Source organism: Trifolium pratense, linkage group LG3 (genome assembly GCF_020283565.1).
Source record: "Trifolium pratense cultivar HEN17-A07 linkage group LG3, ARS_RC_1.1, whole genome shotgun sequence".
In the NCBI taxonomy this organism is placed as follows: Eukaryota; Viridiplantae; Streptophyta; class Magnoliopsida; order Fabales; family Fabaceae; genus Trifolium; species Trifolium pratense.
This window is the reverse complement of record NC_060061.1, coordinates 1,425,469-1,450,566: the sequence shown is the minus strand read 5'-3', so window position 1 is coordinate 1,450,566 and position 25,098 is coordinate 1,425,469. Positions and strand designations below refer to the sequence as shown.

At 35.4% G+C, this 25,098-nt stretch overlaps 2 protein-coding genes across 2 annotated transcripts; both read left to right on the top strand.

The window, feature by feature from the left end:
* The first annotated feature begins 1,186 nt into the window (after positions 1 to 1,186).
* On the top strand, positions 1,187 to 13,916 carry LOC123913382 (protease Do-like 7). Its single transcript, XM_045964100.1, has 25 exons — positions 1,187 to 1,379; positions 1,454 to 1,524; positions 2,082 to 2,216; positions 2,541 to 2,599; positions 2,701 to 2,737; positions 3,065 to 3,190; positions 3,302 to 3,391; positions 4,043 to 4,108; positions 4,207 to 4,263; positions 4,347 to 4,412; positions 4,635 to 4,742; positions 5,073 to 5,153; positions 5,564 to 5,613; positions 8,289 to 8,454; positions 8,570 to 8,914; positions 9,134 to 9,316; positions 9,424 to 9,529; positions 9,916 to 10,086; positions 10,169 to 10,248; positions 11,176 to 11,394; positions 11,850 to 12,065; positions 12,194 to 12,351; positions 12,824 to 12,935; positions 13,387 to 13,539; positions 13,656 to 13,916. Exons 1-25 carry the CDS (start codon positions 1,187 to 1,189, stop codon positions 13,662 to 13,664), a joined length of 3,057 nt encoding a protein of 1,018 aa, XP_045820056.1. The 3' UTR covers positions 13,665 to 13,916.
* Positions 13,917 to 16,009: 2,093 nt separating this feature from the next.
* LOC123918263 lies at positions 16,010 to 16,944 on the top strand. The gene is made up of 2 exons (XM_045970270.1): positions 16,010 to 16,686; positions 16,847 to 16,944. The coding sequence occupies exons 1-2, from the start codon at positions 16,030 to 16,032 to the stop codon at positions 16,934 to 16,936; spliced, it is 747 nt and encodes a 248-aa protein (XP_045826226.1). The 5' UTR covers positions 16,010 to 16,029; the 3' UTR covers positions 16,937 to 16,944.
* The last annotated feature ends 8,154 nt before the right edge of the window (positions 16,945 to 25,098 follow it).

Genomic DNA, 25,098 nt, shown 5'->3' with positions numbered 1-25,098 from the left:
TTTGAAAACTTTTTGTTAGAGCAACAATCGGGGGAGAGTCGAGCGAGAAACATTCACTTTTGTGGCACTTGTTCTTTTGAGCAACACACCTTTGTGTTCACCCAAAACTTAATGTGATAGGTGAGTGAGTTCTCCCACTTATAAATACTCAAGTCACCACATTTCTATCTAATGTGACTATTTCCACAAACTCACACTTATTATATTCTCAACACTTTTTAATTATGTTAAAATGTTATCATATTTTTTAATTGATTGATTTATTCCGAGTAGAATTGCGGGTATGAGTACTTAGATACGTAGAGGAAATGAGAAAGAGTACAAATATTGTTACCACGCGGGTATAAGTCTAGATACAAGTATTTTTTTCTTTCCAAATTGCAAGTACAGAAATAAGTACTACAATATCCTACCATTATCCTACTCATTATCATCACACCGCAATAGGAGCCAAACTAAATTTTAGTGATTATAGGACAAAATGACACCACAATATGAGCCAAGCCAAAGTTTAGCGACTATAGGACAATCCGGTATGATCATTTAAGGTATGATCCATTTTTATTTGTTTTAAATCATTAAAGGTGTATGCTCCATTTTTATTTCAGAAAATTTGGCCCCCTCTATTTTTTTTTTTTTTAACAAGCCAAAATAATATTAACAAAACAATCGCCTCAATACAAGAAATACTGAGGTAGACTACAAATATTTACATAAAGTAAAAAAAAACCATAAACAAATCATATAAGGTCCAAACAAAATAAAGGACTAGATCACCACCACTAATAATTTTTAGCCCCACTAATAATTTCTATCCGGGTCCGCCCCTGATTAAGCCTATGTATGTATGTGAATGAAGAGAAAATCTGATGTAATTTAGTTAGAGTAGATCTTATAAAATTAACGGTGGACAAGTGTTGTGAACGGTGCACATCTTAATTTCCGTATGCACGGTAGCAAATTCCTAATTCTGTTTTTTCTAACGGCTTTCTTCTTCCGGGAAAAAAAAAACACGCGGCAGTGAAGTCGTTTAAGTTGAAAAAAGCGCAAATTCATATTTCTGAGTTGAGTCGTTTCACTTCTCATAAGCATTTTTCACTACTCTTAAGTTTTTTTTTTTTTTGAGTTTAACTCTTAAGTTCTTTCAGAAAGTAAAGAACAAAAAACAAAGAAAGAACAGAGTTCAATGGAGTTCAATGCTGTAACTGCCGAAGATTGGTCGAAGTCTGTCAGAAAAGTCTTCCCCGCCGTCGTTGTCCTCCGAACAACCGCTACTCGTACTTTCGATAGCTATTCTGCTTCTGTCGGCTCTGCTACCGGCTTTGTCGTCGACAAACGCCGCGGTTTTATTCTCACCAATCGCCATGTCGTCCGTCCTGGTAAGTTAGCATTGAGCTACTTCAACTTCTCTTTATCTTCATTTTCGTTTGCATTAACGATTTTCCTGTTACAGGACCTGTTGTTGCTGACGCCAGGTTTTCGAGCGGTGAAGAGGTTCCCGTTCATCCTATTTACAGAGATCCAGTGAGTGATCAATCAATGATTCCTTCTTTGTGATTTATGGCGCTTAATTTTGTGTGTGTCTAACACTCATACGACACGTGTTGGACAAATGTCCCAAAATTTATTTATTTTCTTTGTTTTTGATCTCCTTAGACACATATAGCACATATTTTACAAAGGTGTGTCGAAACAACAATACTGATCAATGAGGGATTAAAGACATTACATTTTGATACTTAGATGCACATGTATATATTTTGATTCTCAATTTAAATCTTTTATAAATGTGTTGATGTGTCTGGGTCCTAACGTTTTTTAACGAGTAGTGTCAACGTGTTCGTGTCTGTGTCGTGTCAACGTGTCCGTGTCAAAGTTCGTGCTTCATAGAGAAAACCTCATATTCTGAACCTGCAAATACTATGTGTTGTGTATTTGTTTCATTTCTGTAAATAATTGTAGTGTTAATCTGATTGATTAATTTTTTTTTAATTCTTATTTATTTTCTTAATTAGTTTTTGCTGAGAAATATACTAGTGATTTTTATTCCTTTTATTTTGCGTGGCTATGGATGCAACCAGGTACATGATTTTGGGTTCTTTCGGTATGATCCTAGTGCTATAAAATTTCTAAACTATGAAGAGATACCTCTTGCTCCTGAAGCTGCTTCTGTTGGATTAGAAATCAGAGTTGTTGGTAATGATAGTGGTGACAAGGTATGAACTTAATATTTACATCTCTGATTTTGTTATTGATATTTTAGATTTTTTAGAGAAACATGTTTCATTAAATTGTTCAATTGCTCTCTCTTTCCTATTTTGCATTCTTGCATGTTTTTTTGGTCTTGTTGATTCTTGGTAGAACATGGCTACTTAAGTTCTGTATCATTTGACGGTTTTAAGAGAATTGGTTTTTCCATTCAAAATGGGTTAGCGACACAGCTTGTTGCCCGTTTGTTTATGTAGATGGACAATGACTTCTAGTATTACCTGGTTTCTCTTATCCCAATGAGATTGTATAATTTTGGCTTTTATTTCTAGGTTTCCATATCGCCTGGTACTATTGTTCGTTTGGATAGGGGTGCTCCTCAATATAAGAAGTATGGTGTGAAATAACTGTAAATTTTTTCTTTTAAGTGTATGTTATGGCTCCTTTCAAAGCAAGTTAAACTTAGATTGTTAAACTTTTTTTTCGATGCAGGGATGGGTATAATGACTTTAACACATTCTATATTCAAGTAAGTGGGAATAAATGCTTGTAAATTCATTTATATTTTCTTTTTGCTTCTATTTTTAACATTGTGAGATATTTTTCGTAGCTCGTATTTGAAGTGTTCAAGCATCTTTATAATATTTCCAATGCCATCTTAAAGGCTTCCTTGGTTTTTTTTATTACTTTGAAATATGGCAACTTACTTAAAATGCTCGGCTAGGAAAACTGGCTATAGGGGACAAAACCAATTTTATGCTTTCATTTGGCAACTTAATTTGTGGATTGAGTGATTTGTTTGAAATGTTTACAATAACTTTACATGTTCAGATCCTTATTGATATTTGCTTTACAGGCAACATCTGTGACCAAAGTTGGATCAAGTGGTTCCCCAGTTATAGATTGGCAAGGTAGGGCAGTGGCGCTGCATGCTGCGGGCAATGCATTAAGTACAACGGCATACTTTTTACCTCTAGAACGAGTGAGCTCTTGATACATATTTGCTGAACTTGTCTGCTGACACTTCTAGTAGTGAGTAACTAATTCAATTTGGACAACTGAAAAACTAAATATTTGCTGAATTGTTTTTCAGGTTGTGAGGGCATTAAGGTTTCTTCAAAAGGGGCGTAAAACTTATGTTAATAAATGGAAGCCAGTTTCTATACCCCGTGGTACACTTCAGGTTTGTCCTTGAAATTATTCTTCATATGTTCTTCCTTTAATGGTTTTCTCTTAAGGGGTGTCAACACAATTGGGACGTCTTTACTTTTTCCACTAAGCTTTCTCCTCTTGCCTTTAAAAAACAAATAATGTTTTTCTCGGGATGACTATTAAATGTATGTATTTCAGTATAATTATTATTATTTATTGTTTTTGGTTTTTTTATTCCTTTCAATTTACATTTCTAATCTGTTTATGTGTTTTTTTTTATTTTTTCTCTTTTCATTGTGACCATATATAGGCCAAAGGTACAATACACATCAGTTAAAAATCAGTTTTAAAAGCTAAAAACCAACTAAAACACATAACTTATATCAGTTAACCAGTTTACTTGCCAAGCAAGTAATCTGTCTAACTCAATCTCACAGACAACTATACTAACAAATCTTCCCCTAAATTGAGCATATTGAACTTAATGATGACACCTCGAATGTTCACAAACCGTATGTATGTCATATATCCTCCCGTCATCATTCCACATTGCTTGAAAATGTCCAAAGACAACTATACTAACAATTGAATGAGATGTTTGCAGAGATTTTTTCTCTCCTTGGTTATGTCAATGGATGTTTCCTTTGGATATGAGGCAATAACTGTGTAAAATATGATACAGGTGATTTTTCTCCATAAATGGTTTTTTGAGACACGTCAGCTTGGCCTCAGAAGTGAGACAGAGCAGGTTGTTCTAGTCTTTGGTTTTTCATTTTATATCTTCATAAAGTAGCTATTTCCTCCAAATATGCCCTGCAATATTTACACTACATTTGACATTTTTAGATAGTACGGCATGCTTCTCCTGCCAGCGAAACTGGAATGCTTGTTGTGGAATCTGTGGTAAGCAAATCTGTGGTAGGCAATAACTGGAATTGTTGACATGCCATTTCAATCTCTTCAGCTTTAATCTTTGACTTTCTTAGGTGCCCGGTGGTCCTGGCGATAAACATTTGGAACCGGGTGATGTACTTGTTCGTGTCAATGGTCAGGTAAGCTTGTTTGATGGGAAATCCCCCTCCCTCCCAAAAACAATAAAATCCTTTGCATTTTCTTTTGACTAAAAACCCTTTGCAAAGATTAAGCACTGACCTCAAACCCTTTGCAAAGATTAAACACCTCTTCATACTGCTGCTTATGATATGCCAAGGAGACTAGTTTGTTCTATTGGTCTCAAACGTGGGATCCACTTTTCTATTTTCACATTTTTGCAGGTCATTACCCAATTTTTGAGACTGGAGACTATACTTGATGACAATGTAAACTCAAATATTGAACTACAAATTGAAAGAGGTGGCTCATCAAAGAGTTTAACTATATTGGTGAGATTTTTATGGCTTTGATATATAATTTTTAGTACCGTTTCACATACCAAACTATTTAGATTTTCTATAGGAAGACACTATGGTGATTATTCCACTCTTTCTGAAGAGAGGGTTTGAAGAAATCTTAGGGTGTGTTTGTTTCATGGATTCTAAAGATATTCCTGGGAATCCTATATTGGAAATAATTTGTTACAATGGAACCACAAATTGTTCCTTGGATTAATTTTTTATACCTTGAAACAAACGCCGTACTTTATAAAAAATGATATAAATAAATTAAAGATTATTGCTTAATATTTGTGCCAACTTTTTAAATGGTTATTTCAGGTACAAGATTTGCACTCAATAACTCCCAATTATTTCTTGGAAGTCAGTGGAGCAGTAATCCATCCTCTTTCATATCAGCAGGTTAGTTTATATTTGAAATGGATTCTGTATTTTATATTGTCTTCTCTTCAGAAGTAAAAATACTAGTTGAATATGATTTTCGTTTTGCCTGCATTTAATTATGAGTCCGAAGAAGATGGTTATTCAATCTTGAATATTTAGGGTTTGACACAGCTTTTTTTAGAGCTTATGCAAACAGTTTATGCAATTTTTATATATAAGTTTTACGTCAAAAATATATTATTATAAGTTTGGCAAGGTAGTTTATGATAAAATAGCTTATAAAATTACAATTTTCACTAATGTGAACTTATAAAATAGTATAAAACCTAATTTATATTGTATAAGCTCTGAAAAAAGCTGGTCAAACATTTCTTTTGTTTTCTATGTTAACTTTCTCATTGTGGTTATGTTTATCACCTTTAATGCAGGCTAGAAACTTCCGATTCAATTGTGGTCTTGTTTATGTGGCAGAACCAGGGTATGTATACCTAGAGAAACTTTGATTATTCCATACTTTACTTCCATATGTCACAAAATATTGGGTACTTGTTTGTATTTATAGGTTAACAACTTATCAAAATTATAACTAGTACCAGATTAGTGGAATTGTTTGATATAAATTAGTGTGGATCTTGAAAATTTAATTAGTGGGAGCAATAATATTAAGAGGCTTATATATTATTAAAAATGTAGGTTCTATATATAAGGAACTAAACAATCATTCAATCATTTATCACATATATCATTGTGTATCTAATTTTTTATGATATACATAGTAAAGAAAGTTTTAGCAGCTGTTGCAAATTGCAATTGTCACTGGCAAAGTAATTAACATCGGATCATACATTGAACTGGACTAGTCTGCGATTCAAGGTCGGATCGAGAGTAATTAAATATAAGGTTTGAAGTATATATTATAGTATATAAGAAAATCGAAACCAATAGAGCAACTTAATCCAAGCAAATTTCTTCCACAAGTGATAAGTGTGTTGATATAACACCCCATGTCAATTTATCTAGAATAACAACAAGAGTGTACATAACTAAATCGGGAAACATTAAATTTTCATTACATATCGTCCGAATACATAAATAGGATTACAAAATCCAAGAGATTAATACTTAAATTGAGCTAACAACTGAAAACATAAAGAAACTAAATCTTATACAAAATATAAGATATCATGACGTCACCTCAACTAGCATAATCCAAGTATCTGAACTTCATGCTTGCAGACCATGATATCTCGATCAACCTGTTTATCTGAAATCAAATAAGTGGGCGATGAGAACAGACACTTCGTATCAGTGGATTCCTACTAACCAGTTACTATTGGTGTCTACACCGGGGGCAACCGATGAACTAAAAGTTCATTGATCCTGATTGTCAGTCTCTAACATAATTTCATAACATGATTTCATAAACATAATAATATAAAGATGTAACACAAATTAATTATCTTGTTCATTTTAACATAACTAAGACACTCTGAGGTGAGCCGATCTCAGAGGCCTGACATATCCGTCGTCGGTGATTATACGCATCGACACGACATGATGCTCACAATCGTAACATGATTGGATTCCTCGAATCCCATAACGTGGTACATAAGTAACCACCATGATTGACTGACTTTCTTAACTTAACTTAATTATCTTGATTGTTATCCTGCCCATGAATTCCCTCCCAGGGTATTTTTAACTTGTCCTGACTCCTGATAGGTAATTTCCCAAAGTGTGTTTGATGCTATAAATATAGTATATTAGTATAGTGTCTACGGAAAGGTTCCGGAATGAGTAAGGGTTTAAAACAAGTGACTAAGTTTGAAAAGTAGTAAATATGCAGGGTACTGTTCTGCTATGCTCTCCTAGCGAAGTTAATTATCGCTTAACGAATACACCAATTCAGTACTCTGCTTTGCATTTTCTATATAAATTCATTAAATTGTCACCTACAAACCATATTCATCCGGTCATAGTCATTAACCAATATCCATCATTCATAGTAGAGGTGGACTTGGGGATTTAATCCACCTCACACACATTATAATCCTAAATTCCTTAATGTTATCATGCATCATAATTTTGGGGAATATCTTTAACTTACTTTCTAAACTAGTGTTGTCATACATATTCTTGATTTGGGGAAACTAAGATACTAAACTAAGTAGAGTTTAAGGCTCTAAGGGAACCCACCTGAAAAGAAGCTTGAACAATATTAGCGACACTTCAAGAGCTCGCCGAAACGCATAATTTGCAAGTGAAATGCTATAAACCCATAATCAAAATTTTCTGCATAATTCTGCATTAGAGCTCCAACTTCAAAGGCGTCCCCAGCCCTCAATATTGATCCAAATTATACGTGGTTGGCACCAAGACGACGGGAATTTTGTCGGCTTTCCAGACATGTAAGTATTATTCAAAACGGATTTACGGTTTGTCAGATATGACTCATTACTGAAGACAGGTCCAAACTCAAAAGTGCAGAAAGTTTTTCTTCCATTACCAATCCAATTCCTTCTTTTCTTTTATTTATTCTAACTCCTCTGTTTCTTCAAAATCCAACCAGTAGCATATTTTAAACACAAGTTTACAGCTCCAATCACAACCCATGATTCCTTGACCACAAGAAATTCACATGCAAGTGCTCCAAAATATAAATTAGTGAGTTTTCATAACACACCTAAACAAAACATCAGAGGAATAGGTGAGAGCTTGATGATTATTACCTTAATTGATGGCAGAATTCCTCACATGCAAAGTTACCAAAATCCAATTCAAGATAGTAAAATCCCAATTTCTCATAGCCAATGAGCTCTACAGACAGGGGAGGGGGCAAACTCCATTCTGGAGAGAGGATAAGTTCCCATGGCGGAGGAGAGATCCCTACTAGAGGGGGTGTGGCACTCAAACATTGTGTAACCAAAACCCCTAATTTCTCTCTAGAAACTCTATAGTATTATTTCTTGATGTATTGTGAAATTGTTAAATTTAATTACTTGAAAAATTTGCCAATAATTTTAAGTCTAGCATCACTTGAGTCATGCACATGCACAATGGTCGTTGCTGGAGGGAGAAGATATCTGTGCTGTTTTGTTTATTTAACAATATTGGTATGTGATTTGTTGAACATGTGACAATTACCTTTTGCAGATATATATTTTTTAAAGCAGGAGTTCCTCGCCATGCGATAATTAAGAAATTTGCTGGTCAAGAAATATCTTGCCTGGAGGAACTAATTTCAGTTCTGTCTAAGCTATCAAGGGGTGCTCAAGTGCCATTGGAGTATATAAGCTATGTGGATTGTCATCGAAGGAAGGTAAGGTTATCCAATCAAGATATATGATATAAATAAATGTAGTATATTTGCATATACTAGTAATTTCATGTTGATGTAAAACTTGTATTAGAGGTTCATTGTCTGATGACTGCAGTTGGTGTCGGTGACGGTTGATCGCCATGAATGGTATGCACCTCCCCAGATATACACTCGGGACGACAGTACTGGCCTATGGATTGCTACGCCTGCTTTTCAGCCTGATTCCCTTTTTCTATCATCTGCGACTAAAGATGTTGGAAATCTGGCCAGTTATCCAATTTCACTAACTGGTGAGCCTGCGTGTGGGAGAGATGTGTCTGAAGGTAACCATCAGGAGTTGGTTGATGGTTTCATTAGCAAGGGAACTAATTATGAAGAAACTAAGCTAAAAAAATCATCTGCCACAGCAAATGCATTGGTCATTGAACGTGTGGTTAAGTCTACTCTTGTGATGTTGGAGGTAGTTTTTGAAATTTATCACAATTCTGATCATTGGCTTGACTTGGCATAACTGTAGAATTTCAGTGTCTATATTCATTCCTCTGGGCAATTCTGTTTGTATTAAATATTTTTATAACCCCTTGTACAAGTTAGGTCTTAATGCTTGCTTAAAGCTGTAGTGTGGCAATGGTACTGACTTGCTGGTTTTCCCATGATTCTTAATTACTTCCATTGTCAGGTTCAAGTTCCTCCATCTGGTATGCTTGATGGTGTTGTTTCACAGCGCTCTTCTGGAACTGGAGTCATAATATATCACACTCAAGATATGGGATTAGTTGCAGTTGACAAGAATACTGTTGCAGTATCTTGCTCTGAAGTGATGCTAACTTTTGCTGCTTTCCCAGTTGAAATTCCTGGAGAGGTAAAACTTTCTCTTAAAGAATTGGTCTCTAATAATATAAAATCATTAAAATGAATAAACAAGAACATAGACTTTCTTCAGCTTGGTTTCTTCTTTCTTGATGGCAGGTGGTATTTGTCCATCCTGTTCACAATTTTGCTCTCGTATCATATAATCCATCTGCTTTGGGACCTGCTGGAGCTTCAGCAGTTCGTGCGGCAGAGTTACTTCCAGGTGGGTTTTACTATGTCATTTCTTAAATTTAGACTGTTGAAAAGTGGCTTTATTAGATCCACATTTGATGATGTAGAACATGTTTCATTCTCAGTGACTTCTAAATATTACTATCTATATATTGACTGTGAATTTAGAAAAGCTAACTGTTACCCCTTGCGATTAAAATAAAAAGAAATTAGGAATAGTAATAGAAGGGTTATGATTTGCTGTCAAGTAAAACTGGTCTTACCAGTGACGGTAGCATGATAAAAGTGGATATGGTTAACTTCTTGTACACTTATCGCAATTTATCTTTGCAGTTAGATACTTGATAGTTTTGTACTTTGATATTAACTTTCATATTTATCTATATTGACAAAATATCAGTACATTTTCTTGTCCAGAGCCGGCATTATGTCGAGGAGATTCTGTTTACCTTGTGGGCTTAATTACAAGCCTTCAAGCAACTTCTAGGAAATCAGTTGTTACCAATTCTTGCAATTCATTAACTATAGCATCTTCAGGCTACCCACTTTACAGAGCGACCAATATGGAAATTATTGAGCTTGATACTGGTAAATTTGGATGTTTTCATTTTTTTAGCCAAGATTTTACTCATTTGGATAAATGTCTTACTCTTCGTGTGTTTGAATACAGAAATTGGTAATTCATTTTCGGGTGTGCTAACAGATGAACATGGAAGGGTTCGATCTTTATGGGGAGTCTTCTGTACTCAGGTTCTTGCCTGCTATTCTCTTGTTTGCCCAACATATGAAAACACTAAAGTACAATGGATGATAAAAATGATTTCGTAGAGACATTAAAATAAAAACATTTTAATCCTTTTCCGAACATCTATATTATTTTTGCTAGACTGGAGAGTTCATTCTCTAGCATAAAATGAGCACCTATTTACATGGATCCTAGCTTTCATGGATCTAGTCTTACTTACATGATCCTATGTTACTTTCAACAATTCTAGTATTAACTAAGAAGACTTTTAACTGCTTTGAAATATTATGGATTTTATAAAAGTGAATCACAAATCTTAGTAGTTAAATCAAAATAATACAGTAATCAATCATGTATTTAAGCTTTTTAATTAGGCTGTTCAATCAAGACTAAACAAGATTAATTCATGTGATTGAATAATGCTACACAGATGAAATAAAATTCCCTCAAATTTGATGGGGAGAAGATATTTTGAGAATGTGCTTGAGTGAGTAAAGTACTCAGCAACCATGAATGATATTTTATATACACTCCATAAATTACATGTTGTGTTTAGAAGGAGAAATAAATACAAGTGACACTCCCTAAACTCCTCAAGTAGATGAATCTAAGCATACATGAACCTAAGATCTAAAGTTATTTTCAATAGGAAACATACATGATTGTTGCTATTTCCTACACTCCCCCTCAAGCTGGTGAATAGGTATTCTACGTTGGATACAAGTTGCTCTTGTGATGCAAATCAGCCCACTATCGAGCTTTTCTTTAATGAAGTGTCTAACAACCAAAATATGCTTAGTTCGATCATGTTGAATTGGATTATGTGGTATACCGATAGCTGTCCCATTATCACAGTAGAGCTTCATAGGTCCTTCCCATTATGTGATGTACTTTCCATTTATTTATGTGAATGCCAAATTGTCCTGTTTCAGATGAAATTAGGTGCAGGATATTTTCAGTTTTCGAAGGGGATTCCGATTTATGCTATAAGCCAGGTCCTGGACAAGATCATATCTGGTGGAAATGGGCCACATCTTCTCATAAATGGTGTCAAAAGACCTATGCCACAAGTGAGAATTTTAGAAGTTGAACTTAAACCAAAATTACTTTCCAAGGCTCGTAGTTTAGGACTAAGTGATCTTCGCATTAAGGTATGGATATTCCTTTATTGCTTTGCATTTTTACTTTAGAATACTTTCTTTCTTTTCATGTATAATATTTTAGAACTATTTTCTCTTTAGCAATTTAATGAATGCAAAGTTGTTTCCTTTCTATTTTATTTTATGATGTTGTGTGTCCAAAGAAATTTTTTAGATTTTGTTTTCCCTGATTCTAGAACCAGATTCAAGCCCTTCTGTTGTTTTGTTACTGTTAAGAGGTTAGTTAGTGAGTTAGAGAGATAGTTAGGCGCAATTTCAGGCTGCCTACAAATAGAAATGGCTTATTGGAGAGGGGAACATCTTGTTAATTGAATGAATTACAACCTTTTGTTCCTCTTTACATTTTCTTGTTAGTTGCTTGGTTTGATTTTGCTTACACTTGAACTAGCTTTGACATTGCAATTATCATGATTTTCTATTAATGGTTTTCGGTCAAATTATTGCAGGCACTTGTTAACAAAGACCCAATAAGACGACAGGTTTTACAAGTTGAGGGTTGTTGGACTGGATCAAAGGCTGAAAATCTTTTGGAGCAAGGGGACATGGTTTTAGCAATCAATAATGAACCAGTCACATGCTTCCGTGACATTGAAAATGCTTGCCAAGCTTTAGATCAATCTAATACCAATGATGGCAAGCTTCAGATGACTATTTTGCGGCAGGTACATTGAAAATATTTACCATCGTAGTCCTCTGATTTAGAGTACGTAGATCTTGCTTAGAAAATTTGTCTTATTTATTGAAGCACATGGGTTATACCTTTATGACTGATTTGTATGCTTGTGTCTAGGGACGAGAGATTGAACTTCTTGTGGGAACAGATGTTAGGGATGGAAATGGCACAACTCGTGCAGTTTGTTGGTGTGGTTGTATAGTTCAAGATACACATTTAGCAGTACGTGCTCTTGGATTTCTTCCAAAAGAGGGTCGCGGTGTATATGTGGCAAGGTACAAGTTTAAATTTCTGCACGCAAATTTTTAATTCTCGACCAGTGTTAAGTAATGATTAATGAATTGCAGCATTGCAGGATGTTCATAATGCGCATAAAATTGTTTAAGGCTTACTGGCGTTGTTATCGTTAGGAAGTTAACTTAGACTATGAGTCAGATTGGATAAATTCCTCAAGAAACACTTGCAGAAAAAGAAATATTAAAAACATCTAGCAAGTTACTATAAATATGAGTTTTTTAAATAATAGCTATTCGTATATTATTAAATTAGCTTCTGTAGAAAACAGTAGTGAAATTAGCTTCAAGGACCAATGTTTTAAAAATCAAGAGTCTACACAAAATCGGGAGAGGGTTGAAAGATTAATTCCAGGACAGTACTTCATTTTGTCTCTTCATGGACTTCACCAGCATTTTGCATTGCATTCTTGTGTAACTATGCATCAGCTTACAAAATTTGTCGAATTCACAGGTGCTTTTATGGGAGTCCTGGACATAGATATGGTCTGTATGCTGTAAAGTGGGTAGTTGAAATTAATGGAAAACCAACTCCAGATCTAGATTCTTTTGTTGATGTTACAAAGGTACGGAATGTTTTACGCATGGATTATATGCATCGTTACCTTTATTTTCTTCCTAGTTAGAGCTTATATATAGTATGACATGACGACACAGTAATTTTGAATAGACTACACTGAATGACGCGTGTACATAGCTCCATTTGTGGTTAGGAGGGTTCAATGTTATATGATGGAGAATAAATGTAGGTTTGAGTTACTACTTATTAGCTTAAAAATGCATGTACGGAATTTGTCGAACTGTTTAATGTTATGATGTGCCTCAAAGTGTTGGCGGACTTTTTCTTCCACAAGCTATTGTTTTTTAAGACCGGGGGATTTGCATATTCATCAAGTATTGTAATTGTTGTCATGATCTAACACTTCTGTTTCATAACAAGGCATCCCGGTTTTGGCTTCACACTTTTATCAAGTACTAACCATATAGTATTGTAATTATTTCATGAATGTTTGTCAGGAACTAGAGCATGCGGAATTTGTTCGGGTAAGAACAGTTCAACTCAATGGAAATCCACAACTCCTGACGATGAAACCAGATTTCCACTACTGGCCTACATGGGAGTTGCGGTTTAATCCAGAAACATTAGCATGGCATCGTAATGTCATAAAGGTACCGAACTGCATGTGTGGCTGTGAATTGTAAGGTTATCACAAAAAACTGCATGAAACTATACTGAATTGTTGCTCAATTAGCTTGATCAGATTTGAACTTTTTCTTTGGTTTAGGTACACTAGAGTTCAGAATTGTAGAACCGAACTGGCTGGGCGAACAAAATTACAATGAATTTTTAACATCTGCGTCAGTGTCAGTGCCGGTGCCACATCTTTTGGAAATGGGAGTGAAATGAAGAGTCCCTAATATGAACTGTTGTAATGTGTTAATATTGGAAGATCATTAATATTGAAAAATTTAGTGGGTGGAAACACTTGGTCAACATGAGTTTGATTGATTAATTATTATTTTGACAAAGTTTGATTGATTAATTAGAAATATAAAATAAATAAAAAAAAGATTGGAATATTAATTTAAGTCGTTTTATATCTCGTGAATTTATTTTTCTCTACAATCTAAAACTAAATTCTTCTTAGGCTGTCTACAGGGGCCTTCGGCCTGGTCTGACCTGTTTATTAAAAATGTCAGGTTCAGGTTTTAAAAAGAGTCTATTTACATAAATAGGTCAGACTCAGGCTTCTAAAAAAGCCTACAAAGCTTGGTAGGCCGGCCTGTTTATATTTAATAATTATTTTTTATATTTATATAATATTATTATTTATATCTTATAAAAAAACATTATTTATATAAATACAAAACATTAGAGAAAATATATTTGGTTTTTTGTTTTTACAAAGAAAAAATATATTATTTAGACAAAATATTTCACAGCACAATTCACAAATAGAAATTAGAAATTAGACTTTGTAACTTGGATTTTAGAGATTTGTTTTGCTTACACTTGAAAAATCTGGATTTGAAGATCTAGTGTTTTGCTAACTTATAAGTTATAGTGTATAGGGTTATTGATAGATAAATTGCAATTATACAATTATCGTCGAGTAGTAATTAAGATATCGTGTCCACGAGGATTGACTTTAACTTTGATCAAAAACAACTAAACCAATGCTTAAAAGAAAATAAAAGAATAATTGGGGAGATTTGTTTATAAGAATTTGTTGAAAACGAATATTGGACTTTTATCGAACGGTTGGCGGGCGATCGGATCTTTTCGGTTCATCTCATAGTAATTTGTTTGGTGAATCATATTATATACTCATGAATTACTCACCTAGTTTCACAAGCATTGATTACTAAATCACAATCAATAAACTTAAATCTCTAAAGTGATTATCAATTGTTCAATCATTCCTAGGTCCATAACTAATTTTCATCTCATGATAAATCAATTATTAAGTTCATCACACAATTTCGTCAATTTATGTGAAGCATTAGTTGCAAAGAATAATCAATTGAAACTGGATTATAATCCAATTGTATACAATCAAGCTCACATGGTTCAAACATACTACATGAGAATCACCTAAAAATTCAATCTAAGAATCTAGCTAAACATAGTGATAGAGGAAATTACATGGATGAAAACAATTGCAATCTTCATGACAAGAGGAATTGGATGTATTTCCACACTTGATTCTTGCTTGGATCCACCTTCTTGATGCTTGAACTCAGCTAGAAAGAACCAATTTAGCTCCAAAATTTCGTCCCCTTCAAAACTGAGTTGAATTTGCTTATATGTGACAGGAATTAAGTATAGTTTAATAGTTTATTTTAAATAAATAGTTTATATTATGTCATTTTACTTTATTGCCCTTGTGGTTGTATTTAAAGGCATTGTGCCTCATTTGAAACTTAATCAATCAATCAATATTCAACAAATTATCTTCTTCTCTAAAAACCTTTCTCATTCAATATTATGCTTTGCATAATCTCTCTTTGGTACCGGATTCTATTCTAGATAATTGGAATCCCTACTCTTGAGACTTGATTCTATCGGTTTCGTCCTTAAAATCTATTTATCCGTTACAATTGGTATCTTGAGCCTTCAATTCAGCGTTTTTGATGGCTACTAACGATAATCCCATGAAAATTTTGAAAATTCTGAGCGCACTTGAAGTTGAAGAAAAGATGGAAAGGGGTTTATGTTTTGTATGCAATGAACCATTTACTGTAGATCATGCATTGAAGCATAAAGGCATACGATACAAAGTTATAGAGATGGATGAAGAAGTCGAAAGGGGTTTGTCTGAGAAATTTCAACCTGAAGCTTCCTCAGAGGACAATAATCTTCAAATCGATTGTCACAAAGAAAGTGTTGCGCATGATGATGACACGTCGAAAGTAGCGGTGAACGTTGTCGACGACGAGTTTGCACACTTCCATCAATCTCAATCTGTAGATGTCATTTCTATTGAGCCAGCCCCGATAATTGTCGGTGAACAAGAGGAAATGGTTCTTCCGGCCATTGACATATCAACAAGCTCTGCAATTTCTTTTCCCTGCTACGACATCCTTAGTAGTGCCAAATTCTCACCTCGTCAGGTTAGTGTTGATCCTGTATCTGATACCATAGAGACTTCCCACTTCATGTCATTCAACCAACCACTGTCACACTCTGTTCTCCTTACGGGCAGAGATTTCCAACCTCTGAGCCACATTTGTGAGCTCCCACCGCCACCGAAACCACCCGACAGGGTTGTCACTCCAATGTCGTCCCTCAATTTGTCTTTGTTGGTCACCACCGGAAAGCACTTTTCAATCTTACAAACTTCCCTCCAACTGTTTGATGAAATGCCAAAGTGCCACATAACTTCTCTAACTTCTCTACCAACTGTTTGGAGTGCAATCATCAACAGGTGCATGAATAATGATCAGTTTGTTGCTTTTGATTTGTTCAAAGACATGCATAGGATGCCTACTACCCCTAGTGATTTTCAAGAGTATTTTGATGACAAGCACATGCTTTGTGCCGCTTGGTTGCTGGAAATGCTTAATCTATATGAAAGTAATTATGAAAACTGTGCTGAAAGTGATCCTATAAAGAATTTTCTAATTGAAGAAATTAAGGTTTTGAAAGAGGTTAAGTGGATTGGTCTTCCAAATTTCATGCTGCAAGCTGCATTTATTTCTTTACTCCAGAGAAAGCTTCAAGTGTCCACTCAAAGAGCATGTGAGAAACTGATTGCTAAACAGAAGAATTCAATCCAACATGTGATGGAGGCTGTTGAGTGTGGAAAAACAAAGGTAACTGGACCATTACTAGATGGATTATGCATCAAGGTTCCAGAAGTGTTGCCACCTGAACCACAACTTGCTGACACTTGCAGTTATTGCAGTGAATTTTTTTATGATGGTCCTAGTTCTGTTTTCGCAAATATTCACTGTTATTTTGATGATAGTGCAGGGGTCAGAATATTTGGTTTTGTTTCTAAAGCTGGTGTTTATAGTTCTGATTTGGAGGGTTTGGTTAGAGTTTCGAATTATCCACTCATGAAGGTGATAAGTATTCTAATACATGAAAATGTTCTCAATTTGAGCTCTGAAGTTTCTCTTACAGTAGATTCCATGCATGACAATTTTTATGAAATACTTAATCTAGCCTTTTTGCACATTATTGGGTGGCCAAACTTTGAAGCTCTAGTTATGAGTGTTGCTACTATTGTTCATGAACACGAAGCCTATCATTACCATCCTTGGTTTTTATGGAAGATGGATAAATTTATTCACTTTGTCAATTGGGATGTATGTGTAAAGGCAACTCTTACTATTGATGAACCACTTCTTGATATTGAAAATGTCTATTTTGCATCTGCCACTACCCAAAGCTTTCTGCAAGCCCGTCAAAGAAGAAAATATGTGGCTGTTTTGCATAGGAAAATGATTCACAAGGGAAATGTTCGAAATGCTAAAGTTTTAATCAAATGGAAAGCCTTGCCTCTTAAACACGGCACTTGTGATTGTTCATCCTTGAGGACAAGGATGTTTGAAGGGGAGGGTATTGTGACAGGAATTAAGTATAGTTTAATAGTTTATTTTAAATAAATAGTTTATATTATGTCATTTTACTTTATTGCCCTTGTGGTTGTATTTAAAGGCATTGTGCCTCATTTGAAACTTAATCAATCAATCAATATTCAACAAATTATCTTCTTCTCTAAAAACCTTTCTCATTCAATATTATGTTTTGCATAATCTCTCTTTGGTACCGGATTCTATTCTAGATAATTGGAATCCCTACTCTTGAGACTTGATTCTATCGGTTTCGTCCTTAGAATCTATTTATCCGTTACATTATATAGTAGAAACAGGGCAGCAGCTGCGTTTAATGCAGCAAGTCTTGCGTTTAACGCAAGAGACAGCAACCCACTTGGCAAAATGAATATCAATTGCGTTATGCGCAAGAAGCAGGAGCAAGGTTATCAAAATCGGACCGGCCGGACAGACCGGTCGGACCGTAAACCGGTCATGAAAACGGTTCGGTTTTGAGCAAAAAACGGATAGGAAACCGACCGGCAAAAAAACGCGTGAACCGGCGAACTGGCCGGGCGGTTCAAGCGGTTTTACAGTTTTTTTTTTTTTTAAAAAAGAACAGGCAAGACGTCGTTTTAACCTTTTTTTTTTTTAAAAAAAATCTGAAACAAAACAACTACGTCGTAGGAATAGGAAATATTTTTGTTTTTCATATGTTTTTCATTTGGTTTGAATTATAAATTTTATTTTATTTTGACTTGTGATATTTTATCTTTTTAATGTGAGCAATTATTCATATATTTTTATTTATATATTAATTAAAATATATATTTAATTAAAAACAATTCGACCCCGATTGAACCCGATCCGACCAATTGAACCTTAAACCGGTGAGCTAGTCGGTTCGATGACCGGTCCGATTCTGACAACCTTGAGCAGGAGCATATCAAGGCAAGAAACAAGCAGCTGTGTGGCACTTAATATTTGCTCACGTGAAACGCATGTAGCAGCAAGACAAATGGTCACCAAGTAGCCTTTTGAATTGAGAGCCACTTGCTAATAACATACATGCTGCTCAATGACAAAGTCTCAATACATCAACAAAACCTCTCTTATTGTGACACAAACTCTCTTCTATTTTCAATGCAATTTCTCATTTATTCCAAAGCTTAGAACCATTGTCATTCAAAATCCTTTGAATTAAGTTACTTTTAGTGTGTAATAACAGAGTTATCAGTTATTTTATTAGCTTTTAATTATTGTTCTAATCATTTTATTAGTTTTTTTTTTTAATATTGTAGAAATTATAAAACTATAAATGTGAAATAGGCTTTAAGCTTGTTTGACCCATTTAAAAAGACTATATAGAGGCCTTTATGTAACACAAACTTTTAAATAGGCTACAAGGTCAGGCCAGACTTTAAAAAGGCTCAGGTCAGGCAAAAAAAAACATTTGATAGGCCGTAGGCCAGGCTTACACTTGAAGAAAAATCGTAAGCCGGGCTCATACCTGTCAAAGCATGACCTGTTCCCAACCCTACTTAGGGCCTAGTGTTTCTTTTTTATTACAAAGAAAACCTAGGCCCTAAATAGGGTTGGGAATGTTCATTTGTTTCTTTTCATATTCATTTCTTTTTTTTATTTTCCATTTTTTCTGTGTCGGTGTTTAGTTGTTATTTGAGTTTAAGGGTTTCTTAGTTTTGATGGCTATCACATATGTTTCAATCTAATCGTGTTTTTCAATTTGCATTAAAAATATGTATGATATTTACGCTGCAAATTTATGCTCTTCATTTTTGTAAGTTTTGCTGAATTGCTTCTGTTTGTTGTACATTTTGACTGCTCTTTTTTTTTTACATAGAAAAAAAAAATTGTATGAAAAATTCAGTTTATATTAACTGAAATTTTTAAACAAGGAAAAAAAATTTGATTCGTATAAACCGAAGTACCCCAGAGGGCAAAAATGTCAGTTTGGGGTAGAAAAGAAAGGCGGGAGGTCGGGTTAGAAACACTACAAGAAAAAAATGAATTATTGAGGGCCAAAAGCCTCCAAGAAGAGCTAAAATCCGTCAATAATGTATGCATTATTGGCGGCCCTAGACCCTCATAAAAACGCTCGCTAGTAAGCATTATTGGCGGCCCAAGACCCTCAATATCATTATTGGCGGTCTGCAACCCTCAATAATGCTTGGTCAGCTGTTATACATTATTGGCGGCCTGCAGCCCTCAATAATAAATATTTAATTAAAAAAAATATATAATTATTTAAAAATCAGAATTTACAATCACATTTTGACCTCACCAACTAACAACAAAAACACAAGTTGAGAAGGGATTGGAGCCCAATCGCTGTTGTGCATGCGCGACTTTCTCCCTTTTCACTTTTGGTGGGCGCTTACACGATGCGAAGTACCTGAGCACCAATAGCGACAACCATGACTACATCACATTAGTTATTCGCTTTGGAGGTGTTGAAGGAAGTAAATTTTTCTACGAAGCCAATTGATGAAAGGGGAGGGGTAAGAAAAATATTATTAATGGATCATGTCCAATAAAACAATAGGTATGAATAATTAATAGATGGCGAAACATTTTCCATCCAAAAATGGTTGGACTCGGTCATGGCTAATTGGGCCAAGGTATGGACTGCCTTATTCCCATTACGTCTAGTGTAAGAAAAGATGATTTCTCTCCCAACCCCCTTCAATTCATTTCTACTCCCTGAATTTCCGTTTTTGTCCTTGGGGGGTACTGCGGTTTATACGAACCGAAATAATATGACATGCTGATAAATTTCGGTAACCACTTCCCGAAATCTGGGACATTTTGGTTCGCAGGTACCGAAACAATTATTTCGGTAAATTGCTACCGAAAATGGCCTAATTCCAGCGACCAACATACCGAAATCTATGACATTTCAGTTCGCAGGTACCGAACAAGCTGACGTTCGTTTTCTGTGTACCGAAAACGCTAATGTTCGGTTCGCAGTTACCGTAATGGTCTTATATTTGGCTTCGGTGAATATAAACCGAAGTTTTTTGGCAAAAAATTTTCAAACCGCAAGGGACAAAATTGGATTTTTGGGGGGTATAAAAGAAATGAGGGGGGTCGGGAGAGAAATGATCGTAATAAAAACCACAAAATGTTAATCTATTCTTATATTTACTTACTATAAAAGATAGAAGTTGCAACCCTAATTGGATGACATCATGCATGATGTCATTAGAAACCCTAACTCCTTTAAGAACCCTAATCCATCATGGTCAATCATCTCTTGACACCTATAAGCATGTGTGGGCCTATCATGTGTAGTCCAATAGTGATATGACAAGTGTGTCATGATCTTTGCACTTAGTATCTTATGTCATGTGTGATGCAATAATTTCAATGCTCATGTGACAATTGTGTTTTGGTGATCACTCAAGAAGCTTTTGGAACCTCCATCTTGCATGCATTGGCCACATATATCTTACCAACAATACCTGAGTGAGAAAACCCACTTGGGTTGGTGCATTGGTATTGGCTTGGGACCTGGGAGTGTGCTCCTCTTGAGGTCTGAGGTTCGATTCTCTCTGGCGCCAATTTGGGTGGGCTAATTTAGCTTCTTCAAAAAAAAAACAATATCTAAGTGAGCAACATTTGCTGTTGGTTGTGAGGATTCGTTCTCCTGTGTAGAGGTCACCATAGCTTTCCCAACAATCTTCTTTCTTGGTTTCTTTGTAAAATCCCACCATTCAGGATAACCAATGATTTCATAACATCACTACTTTGAATGATTTGTGTTGGGTTTTTGTATGTTGGCTACATTTTGCAAAAACATCTTTTAGCCAAGTGTTGAGACATATGTGCATACATCATGTGTTGAGACAGATGTACGTACATATTGGAACAACACCTGTGTGACTGATTGCGCGCCAGCTAGCATTATTGTTTTATATTCAATCTTTTGAAGATTTGCTGGAAGAATTATTTCGTGGTGACTTATACAACAAGGCGCACGTGGTCCATTGTTTCTGAAGGCAGCCGAACCCTAGTTCTATTTTCTAAAGGAAAAAAATAACTTTTAGAAAATATAATATTTGTTTCAAAAATATATTTGCTGCTGTTGCAATTTTGAAGACCTAATTTCGTCTTGAAGCCCAAGCTAGTCTTCTTCTATATAAAGGGTGTTCTTAACCCTGTTTTATACTGAAGCTAAAATAGAATATCAAAGATGTAGTCTTTTAAGGGTTTCATGTCTTTAAGCCACTCTCTAGGAGAGTTGGTGTAAAGTGAACCACTCGGGTTGTGAGATGGTCATTATGTCCTCACTCAGAAACCTGTAGGTAATGAGTTGAGAATTGTACTTGGAGGAAGCTTTTAAGCAACTCCAAATTGTGAGCTTAGTCGTTGGCTAGGTGTTAATGTCATTGAAGTGTGTCTTCATCTTTGTCAATGAGAGTGTCTCCATTCTGTTGTTATTGTAAGGTTGAGGGGAGTGAGACGGGGTCTCATATCTAGGAGTTCCTAGGTAGAAGTTGCATTACGTAGGGATTAAGTGAGGAGTTGTAAACAGGGGAGTTTAGCTCTGAATTAATACTGTTGATAGTGAATTTCCTCCTAGATTGGTATCCCCTAGATTAGGTGACGTTGCACCGAACTGGGTTAACAATTATGTGTGTTGTTTATGCTTTTCAGTATCTATTTTTAATGTCTTGCTTTATTGTTCTTACTGCTAAGACAAGTGTTACGACAAATGTCTGAACATCGTGGACAACACTTGTCTATTGTGTACCAGAATTTCAATTTGTTTCGCCATAGTGAGTACAAAACAAGTCGTTGGACTTTACGGTAGGTTGAGTGTTTCGATGCTTTGACGAAGAAGCAGGATGGCGAGTTTGATTGGTTAGCATAGCAGCGTTCTCAGAGATCGGACGAGAGCCTCCCATTGTCTGCCTTTGTTGAACTTCAGGTCTGACATATGCATACGTACTCTCTAAGTCAAGTTTTGGATCTTTTCGTAATATCTCCCCACGAACCTGATCAAAATCAGAATCAAGGCCACTCAAAAATATATGAACTCGAAGCCTTACCATTGCGGAATGCAGATGGACTACACCTTCAACAATTCCCTCTTGAGAAACAGTTCTGTGATCAATTTCCTGAAAAATAGCAACAAGTTCATTATAATGGGTCGATACAAGTCGACCATTTTGTTTGGTTGAAAATGACCGTTGATTCAATTCGAAGAGGCAAGTTTCGTCAGATCCATCGTAGAAGGTTTTCGATACAGCATCCCAAATTTCATCCGCAGTGGAAAGGCGAATAAATCGCTGCATTGAATCAATCAGCCAACTTCTTACTTTGTGATTCTCCGTAATCCATGATCCAAGGCTAGGATCTCCGAGTGCAGGTTTTTTTGTTTCTCCGGTCAAGTACCCACCTTTGTTGCGAGCACCGATACGCATTTCCATGAGTTGAGACCATAATGGGTAATTGGTCTCATCTAGGATAACACTGTTTGGGAAAACAGAATTATCTTGGTGAACAATAATTTGAGGTAGTGAGTTTTGTTTTTCCATGGATGAGGGCTCTGATTTGGGTGTGTTGATTTGTTTGGGTGAGGTGGGGCTGTCTATGGTTTCCATGGAGGGTTACGTTGAAAAACTAAACAGGGATACGAGAGAGAGAAAAAAAAGGTAGCTACGAAATACGGCTTTCGGTTCGATTGTTTTCCAGCTACAGGCAGGATCGGTCCTGCTCTGGTACCATGTGACAACTTACTATATTATAATTTTTGTGTATATCTTTCATCACCTAAGAGGTGGAATATATAGTTACAACTTACTATACAAAATAGGAAATATTCTAACTAAGGAAAAACAAATATTCCTAATTATAATATACATAGGGTGTCAACTAATCAGATCCCTATGATTAGCTACAACATCTATTAGCAATTATAGCAAGAATATCTTAATGATATTGTACAGCTCACGCTTACAGTTGTCCTAAAAATCCAAGGGCAATTGGAGGCAAGCATCATTCTGGAGAACAGAGAGGTAGACTCTGGGGCCGAAGAGGGGTGGTGTAATTTTGTAGAGCGGCACGATGGTTGGTGGGAAGTTGGCACCACCATCAATTTAATGGCAAGGTGGAGATTGTTGAATTTGCCTTTGAATTGGATGTTGAAAAGCATGAAAACAATGATGCAGAAAACAGGAAAAATGGTGGTGCTGCCGAAACTTGCGCACCATGCGCCAGAAACAAGATTATGAATTTATGATGCGCAGGTTTGGGGGCAGTCTCTGCCTTCTGCGCCTCATGCGCCAGAAAGTTGCGCCCTATGTGCCAGTTGTAGTATATATATTGCTTATATTTTTCTGCAGCCGCCAGGAAGAGAGAGAAAGTGATTTTTAGGGTGTTTGAGCCAATTTTGATTCTAGAGAGCTAGGTTTTGTCTCTTGGGTCACTCAAAGGGTTTGGGGAATCATTGTAAAGCCTTAGAAACACTTATTGGTAAATCTTTTGGTCACGGGTAGAGATTTGGGAAAAGGGTAGAATGTAGGGAATTACTAAATTCTTGTTAACTCTTGTATTATCTCTTGTAATCAAGTTATTTCATCGATAGTGGAATGGAGAGCTCTCTCTCCCCCAGACTAGGTCATTATTGGACCGAACTGAGTAAACAATTATTCGTGTTTTATCGCTTTTGGTAGTTTTAGCTTGTTTGTTTAAATTGCTCATCCATTTTTGATTTGGTTGCTTGAATTCATTTGTCTCACACATCAAAGGTTATTGGTGTGGTTTTCTATTCGAATTCACAACAGTATTTAATTAAATTTGTTAACAATTAATATTGTTTTTACAAGTTTACCCTTCAAGAAAGCGATGTAACATAAGATATAACACTAGAGAAGGCAATTGGAGAGAAATCTCCACAACCAGGATCATTCTCCCTTCACATGTATTCTGGGTGAGAATCATAATATTGTTAGTGTTTGGAATGAGTTCAGCTGGGGAAGAAGGTGAATGTGATGCAAAACTAGAATTTTAAATATCCTTGCATCTCAAGGGCCTTCTTTTAGGAATTGGAGTGCTAGGATGAACAAAAGGTTACCACCCATGAATACACTCTTTGGATTAGGTGCGTCTCGGTATCATGTCTCGGTATCAGACATGCTCGGTGTCCAACTCCAACATAACACCGACACTTATGATTATATTGAATTATGCTATTTTAAAAAAATATTATCAGTGTTGACATGTAGTGTCCGTTTGTCTGTGTTTCATAGGAAATAAGGTTAGGATTCCTTCAATGTGAATGACATTGAGAATATGCATATGTTTTGTTTTTCTCTCATTTAGGTCTTGTTAGTGTTGATATGAAAAAGTTGAAGTGTGTTAACGTAGGAATGGTTTTGGGAGTTTTAAATGTTTTCTTTTGCAAAGGCATGTTCATCATACATTATTACATATCTTGACTGAAAAGAAATATATACAAGTACTAGTAAAAAAAGAAATTACTACGGCTAACTTTGAATTGTTATGAATGACATATTGAATTTTCCTGTGTGTTACCAGGACAGACATAATAAGTGCATGGAAATTCAAACACATACAAAAAATGTGAACAAGAATAAGAGAATAGAACATTAATCAGATGAAACTTATTTGAACAAGTTTAGCTTTAGTTTCATGATGATA